We start from the raw sequence: 8242 nt of genomic DNA, 5'->3' as shown, positions 1-8242 counted from the left end.
TATATACCTATGGGGAAGCCTCTACTCTATTTATTGAGGAAGCTTAAAAATTGTCATATAAACTCAAACAACCATAAACCTATGAATAATCGAATATAATTTTATTGATTTGTATACTTCCTAAAGAATTGATATATTAAATATAATTTTATAAATTTATTAAATAATTTATAGTATATTAAAATTTAATATATAATACTTAATATAATTATGAAATTGTTAAATTAATTTTATACTATAAATTATAATAATATAATCCAAATTATTATTTTATATTATTTAAAATTAGTATAAATAATATATTATATAAAACGTGTAAATATTATATATATTAATTATATCTTATGTTTTATATGCATTTAATAAATATAACAATAAATATAAATTTAATATAAATTTTATTTAAACTAAAAATATAATAAAATAATTAATATGAAAGAAATGCACCACAAATTTTTAGTTTTTTTAAATCTTAGAAAAAGAATCTTCTTAAACTAATATATTTTTATAGTTTAAAAAAAATCCCCTTTGGAAACCATGTATAAAGATACATGGAGAACAAATATCTTTAAAGATATGACATTGTCCGGACAAAAGTACATTAAATGTACCGAAGCTCCCAATCTTGGCATGCATTTCACCCATGACGGGCATAAGTGACCGGACAACGAAATAAAAATGCTAGGAAATGACAAATAAACGGTGGGAATGAAAATAATGAATTTGAAATCCCACGGCCTGCGGGCTTGCAATCGTCGTGCAGGCTTCTTATGTGTTTTAAACCGTTGATTTGAAAAGTTAACTGCTCCACTTCATATAGGAGATGCCGAACGGTGCACGGAAATCGAACCTGACAAATTCGTATTGCCCTGCAAAATGGCAGAGTTTGCAGGTAAATATCGTATTATGAAATTATCAAGATCGACGGTGGCAGTGGCAGACGTTTGAATCGTCTTGCACATTTATATAGAAAAATGTGCACCTTTTGTTGTCCCATCGTTTTGACGCGACAGGAAATGAATCAACGGTTGTAGACAGTGCAATCGTCTTGCACTGTCTACCTACGACCATGGACCGTTGATGGACAAAAGAAACTTGTGCATTCTCAGATAGGAGAAGCCTTCGCCGTAAAAAAAATTAATAATATATATATATTATATATATAAAGATTGAAATCTTTTCAAAAAAAATCACGTACCAAAAGATATCCATTCTGGATAAAATTAGAATAAAATCTGGATGATGCGGTATCGTCTCCCCTAGGTATACCTGAAAAAGACAAACGACAAGACAGCTAATAAATAAATGAAAAACGTAACATGCACCAAAAGCTTGCCTTAAAATAATGCAAACGGGACCGTTCAATTATTCCCCGTGTGTCGGCCGACAAACTTTCCGGCACACTTGAGGCCTATAAAGGTGGCGGTTTACTAGGGAAAGCTCTAACTTTCCTCAGTTTCTGCAAGTGCGTGCCCTGTTCAGGAAGCCACTGTTCAATTTCTCGGCCAGACCGCCAATTGCAATGACAACAATCCAACTGCACGGGAACCGCCTTTCGCCCTTCACAACCAATATCATGGCTTGTTTCTACGAGAAGGAGATCGATTATGAGTTCGTCTCTGTGGATTTCTCAACGGGAGCTCACAAACAACCTCCTTTCCTCGCCCTCAATGTAAGCAAATTTACAGAAGTCTACTTTCTTTCTCTTTTCTGTTTAATACGTTTCCAAACCTCACCCTTTGATCCGCTGATGCAGCCGTTTGGACAAGTGCCTGCCATTAGAGACAACGATTTCACCTTATTCGGTACAGTTCTAACTCTGTTCTACTGTTTTGTCAAATTTTAATGCAGTTTTAGAGTTTTATTTTGTTTATTTTCAAATTTTAATGCAGTTCTAGGGTTTTATTTTGTTTATTTTCAAATTTTAATGCAGTTCTAGGGTTTTATTTTGTTTATTTTCAAATTTTAATGCAGTTCTCGGGTTTTATTTTGTTTATTTTCATATTTTAATGCAGTTTTAAGGTTTTATTTTGTTTATTTTTGGGGCAGAGTCGAGAGCCATCATAAAATACTTGGCGGAGAAATACGAGGGGCAGGGTAGCAATCTGATGGGGAAAACCTTGCGCGAGCGGGCGGTAGTGGAGCAGTGGAGTCAAGTAGAGTCGCAGACATTCAATCCGCCGTGCAGTGCCATTCTTGCGCAGATCGTGTTCGGCCCCATGTTTGGGGCAAAGACGGACCAGGCAATTTTGGACACAAATGTGGAGAAGTTGAGCAAAGTGTTGGATGTTTACGAAGAGAGGCTGTCCAAGAGCCAGTATCTGGCCGGGGATTTCTTCAGCGTTGCAGATCTTTCACATCTTTCGCACATAAATTACCTGGTGAATGTGGCCGCCAAGGGAGATCTCATTACCTCTCGCAATAATGTGAATGCCTGGTGGGAACGCATTTCCTCTCGCCCTGCCTGGAAAAAGGTGTTGAAGGAAACCAAATCTTAATTTAGCTTGCGTTACAGGTCTCAGAGCCGCCATGAGGGCGTTTTATATAATAAATAAATGAATGAATATTAGTGGATAAAACTGGATGATGGTTTATTAATCTAAATTTTCTGAACTCTTAAATGATAAATGACTGTCTTTATAAGAAAATAGTGGCCTGCAAAACTGTGGAACATATTTTTCTCAAAGAATCTTTTCCACTACAACACTGATTTGGCTTTCTTAATAAGTAAATTGACGTTTTTGTTTATCTTATCTTAATAAGTAAATTGATGTTTTTGTTTATCTTATCTCAAAATCAAATTCTCGTGCTATCCTCTTTTTAAGGAGGGGAGTCGCAGAAGATTTTGAAGTCTAAAGAATCTATCCTGAGGGTAAAAAGAATGATTATAATGGTGAAATTTGTATAGCTTTTTTTATTTAAGATGGACGATCTGATATGAATGATCAACGGTTAAGAATGATTATAATGGTGAAATTTGTATAGCTTTTTTTATTTAAGATGGACGATCTGATATGAATGATCAACGGTTGAAAATCATGCTTTAATCTGTAATATGATTGAAATCACCACGACAGTATGGATTGATTAATAATCGTGCATTTTATACAGTTGATTTTGCAATTGTCGGTTGCTATTGACTAACCTGTCGTTAACACGTTGTACGAAAGATCTATTTTAGAACTAGAATAGACACAGTTCGCTATCAGTTTTAAACAGATAGATAGGTGCACCATGTACTCTGCGACGTTGATAGTTTTAAACAGATACATAGGTGCACCATGTACTCTGCGACGTCCTCTAAATTGACAGAACAGTTTTAAACAGATAGATAGGTGCACCATGTACTCTGCGACGTCCACTGAATTGACAGAACAGAGTATGATTTTCTATGGGACACAAAAACTTAATCAATTCTACTCAACAATCAAATCAGCTGTCATAAAGGGTAAGAACCTGCTGGCAAGTTGTGGTCTTCCCAATCAATGTGAAAAAGTTCTTGAAGATGCAAATGTCCTGCGATGATTTAAAAAATATATATATAACCTATCCACTACCAATAAATTACATGCTAAAATAAAAATATCTATGCACCTGACCAATGGTGGCAGTTGGCACCATGTCATGCGCACTCACAAGTGAAAAAAGTAAAAAATCTTTTTGACGGACCAAATAATATTCTAAATTTGCTAATATTTCAAGTATAAATCTGGTTGGCTGCAATTGCTCCGAAACATGTGAAAAACCCTTGGTGTTTGAGAAACCCCTTACTTGGGTTCACGATATTGATGTTGAAATAATTTATTTGCTATACAAAATATTTATTTATAAAATTTTCTTTTAAATTTTGATAACTTTCTTTGCATTCGGTATAATTAAAATAATAATAACATTTGTTATTATTTGTATGGGTATCAACGATGGAATGATTCATATACGAAAACTGTGTTGTGAACTAATATTTGCCAAATAGTTGATTTTAAGCCCATGGTTTTTAAAGTTTCGGCAGTTTGGTGAGTTTGGGGTGTTTATTTCTTTGACACGTCAATATGTTTACGCACTTTCATTAAGCTTGAAACTTGCCACATGGATGCTATGCGCTGGGTGTTGGGATGAAGATAAGGTTTGGATAAACTATACACATACAGACATGTCTATATACATAGACTGTATACTATAAACATGCTAATCAAATAGTCTCTTCCCTCCTTCAAACATAACTTAATCATTTGCCTGATATGCTCACTTATGAAAAAATATGATGACACTGAATCTTAAACTTATGAAAGAAAGCGTTGCACGAGAGCACTCGGATGCTATTGAGTCTGAAACCCGAATACAGGTTTCCTTTATAGCGGTTCACAAAGATTAGGGATCTATGCAGAAATCTAGGTATCTATAATTGGATTAATTTCATTTTAATTATTTTGTTATTTAACTTGCTATAAAATCATTTACATCTTCTGAAAAACATTTTACAACATTATGACTAAAAGATTAGGCTGAAAGTTGAGTAATATTCTTGTTCTAAGACTAATTCTCATGGGACTGTTGATCTTTCTGTGACTAGCGGTAGTATAATCTTTGTGTTGTCTCATATGCATTCTCTGATATTCTCGTTTGATTTGACCTATTCTGGTGGAAATAGAATAGTCATGGGGTTATAGATGGTCCAGGTCAAAGGGCTTAATGAACATGTATAGAGTATACATATAAAACATATGAACAGTTCTTATCAGACCATTAACACATGGGCAATCAGACCATCTGCCCCTAAATTGGCTAGCTTATCTGCCAATGTGTTAGCTTCTCTATAGATGTGATTGATTGTGTAATCTGAGAAGCTTCCCATTAGAGAGGGCTCTATCCAATAAACTTCTGAGCTCCCAATTTGGCATTGTCCTGGTCCTTATTGCATTAACAATGATGGTCGAGTCCCCTTCTATTTCCAATTTGGATATTTTTAATTGTTTGTATAGGTTTAAACCTTCTATTAGGCTCAACAGTTATGCCTTATTGTTAGTGCAATGCCCTAAATATCGGGATCTTGATCCAATACATATCCCTTCATGTGAGTGGATTATACATCCTGCCCCTGCCTCCCGTGGATTGCCTCTGGATGCTCCATCAAAATTAAGTTTGCACCATCCAGTCTCCGAGGGTACCCATTTGAATGTTTTTCTACCCTCGATCTTATCTTTGTTCCCCTTCCCAAAGAATGGAGGGATTTTAATCCCCTTCCACTGTTTTCTGATATAGTTATCCTAGTCTATAAATGTCTTATCATGTTGTGGAATGGTCATATTCCTATTATTGGAGGTTTTTGTGATGGAGGCTTCTATTTTTGCTATCAAGTTTTCTACCTTCATTTTTGTCTCCTGAAAGATTCTCCTGTTCCTCTCCTTCCAAACCTCCCAGATTACTATTGTTGGACTGCATATCCATAGATTGTGGAAGATGCTATTCCTTTTGATGATTGACCAATTTCTAAGCCAATCCTTTAGGTAAGGGATAATGGCACCTGACCAGCCTAATTGTGTCATCATCCAATACCAACATTTTTGTGTGTAGTTACAGGTTGTGAATATTTGATCATTTGTTTCCTCATCTTTCTTGCATAAGACACAAATTGAGGGTCCTTCGTAACCTCTAAGTTTAAATTTCTCCACAGTTAGGACCTTCCCCTGAAATGTCGCCCAGGCAAAGAAGCTAGCTTTTGGGAGACCGAATTTGTCTCAACAAATTGTGTTAGGGATATAGTCTTTGATATTGTTTGCCTCATCATATATGGTTTGGAAACCATCTTTGCAGTTGTATTGTCCATCCTTTGACTTCGACCATATAAGCTCATTTGGCCCAGATCTGAGTGTTATTATTCTACCCTCAAGAATTTGCAGCAATTCTTGGTCTTTGTTGTCCACCAAGAATGGGAGCATGTTTTTCCATTTCCATCCCATTGTCGATTCTGGTGCCAATATCGTGTAATCCCTTACATGATTCCCCCATAAAGATTTCATTTGGTTTTTATGTCGGTTGTGTTCATTAGACTCTCTATTGAGGGGTAACCCCCTAGGAATCCTCCCAGAACAAGGCAGTTATACCATTGTGAATATCCTAAGATAGATGGTTCATTATGAGAGATCGACTTTCTCTTATAAAGTTCCAGATTCTAGATCCCTTGGGTGGGTTTGTTTCCCTAAATACTGCCTCTCTCTAGTTTTTTTTATATGTATTTTCTCCTAAGGATTCTAGCCCATTTTGCTTCTCAAGATGTGTACATTCTCCATGCCAGTTTTGCTACTAAAGCCTTATTTTGCCATAGTAATTTTCTTATTCCCGTGCCTCCATCACTCTTTTCTCGACATATCTTTCCCCATGATATCAATTTCATTTTGTTTTTATCCTCTGCACCATTCCAATAGAAGTCTCTAATTATTTGAGTTAGTTTTTTATAGGCCCCTTTTGGAAGTGGTATACATGATAGAAGATAGATAGGCATTGCTGCTAATATTGTTTTTATTAGGGTTAATCTTCCTACCCTTGTCAGCCATAAGGCTTTCTAGGATGACAACTTCTTCCTCACTTTTTCGATCAGGGGATCCCAAAGTTTATTGGTTTTGATACCTTTGTCCAGAGGCACCCCTAAACACGTGAATGGTAGATGTCCTATTTTGTACCCTAGATACGAGGCTATCCTGTATTCCTCCTGTGCTTCCGTATTAAAGAAGAATATTTCTGATTTCTCCTTGTTTACTATCTCTCCCAAAGCCATCCCATAATACTGTAATATGTTCTTAATTTCCTTAGCTTCCTTTAACTGTCATTTCCCCAGAATTATTGTGTCATCAGAAATCTGTTGATGGGTGCATGGTTCTACCCCACCAATGATCTGAATTCCCGCCAGTCCGTTGGACCTCCGCAATGCATCCAGGCTGCTTCCTAAGGCTTCAAACATAATTATAAATAAGAATGGGGATAAAGGGTCCCCCTGTCAGAGTCCTCTGGAAACTTCAAAGGAGCCTTCTGGTTTCCTGTTTAGTAAGATAGAGAACCTAGGGTTTGATATGCAGAAGTAAACCCAATTGATCCATTGTTTGTTAAAGTCAAAGGCCTTCATGCAACTGCAGAGGAAGTACAAATCCACTTTATCATAAGTCTTTTTGATGTCTAATTTTAGTAGCATATTAGGTTGTCCTTGGTGCTGATAGGAGTGGATGGCTTCCTGGACAATAATAATTCCATCCAAACTTGATCTATTGGGTACAAAGCCTGTTTGTTCTTCTGATATTATGGCAGGTAGTAATGTTTTTAGTCTATTAGCCATGACTTTAGCTAGTAGTTTATAAGTCATGTTACATAGAGAAATGGGTCTGAACTCATCCCACATTGAGGGGTTCTCCTTCTTTGGAATTAAGGCCAAAAAGGTGTTATTAATCTCTTTTAGGAATCTCCCTGCATTGTTGGCGGATTCCAAGGCATTAGTAACCTCATCCCCCAAAATGTGCCAGCATTTCTGAAAAAAGTTAGCAGGGAAGCCATCTGGTCCATGGGCTTTGTCTCCTTGAAATTGTGCCAAAGCAGTTTTAACTTCTTCGTGAGTGATTTTAGAGTTTAACATTTTATTATCATCCTCTATTATCAATTTGGGTATGTTATTTGATAAGATTCTATTGTTAGGTAGGTCTGAGTGTTCCTAGTTGTTAAGGATATTTTCAAAATACTTAATTGCATCTTTTGCGATCGGATCTTGATCCATTATGATCTGATCACTGTCATTGGTGATTTGAGTAATCTTGTTTGCTGCCCTTTTAATTTTGACATTGTTGTGAAAAAAATTGGTGTTTCTATCACCATCTTCTAACCATGTCTCTCGAGATTTATGTTTCCAGTATATCTCTTCTCTGGCCAGAATGCCTTCATATTCACATAAAAGCATTTTTTCAGCCTCATATGTTTCAGAGGTCATCACGTTTTGCATCACATCGGTGTTTATTGTCTCCAACTCACTCTCAATTCTTGACTTTTCCTCAAAGATGTTTTTAAATTTCTCTTTGTTCCAATCTAATAACTTGTGCTTAATCTCTTTCAGCTTAGAGAGCAGACAGTACATTTTTTATCCTACAAAGATACTATCCTTCCACCATTTTTGAATGTTGGGGAGGAAATCTTCATGTGTAAACCACATTCTTTCAAACTTGAAGGGATATCCAGTTTGCTTTGTTTCCCCCACAAGTTCTAAGCA

At 36.0% G+C, this 8242-nt stretch overlaps 1 protein-coding gene across 1 annotated transcript; it reads left to right on the top strand.

Moving 5' to 3' along the window:
- The first annotated feature begins 823 nt into the window (after positions 1-823).
- Positions 824-2648, top strand: LOC131044599 (glutathione S-transferase F10). The gene is made up of 4 exons (XM_057977956.2): positions 824-892; positions 1418-1672; positions 1757-1805; positions 2050-2648. Exons 1-4 carry the CDS (start codon positions 824-826, stop codon positions 2496-2498), a joined length of 822 nt encoding a protein of 273 aa, XP_057833939.2. The 3' UTR covers positions 2499-2648.
- Positions 2649-8242: the final 5594 nt, after the last annotated feature.

Source organism: Cryptomeria japonica, chromosome 9, assembly GCF_030272615.1.
Source record: "Cryptomeria japonica chromosome 9, Sugi_1.0, whole genome shotgun sequence".
NCBI classification, from domain to species: domain Eukaryota; kingdom Viridiplantae; phylum Streptophyta; class Pinopsida; order Cupressales; family Cupressaceae; genus Cryptomeria; species Cryptomeria japonica.
This window is presented reverse-complemented; position numbering and strand designations above follow the sequence as displayed.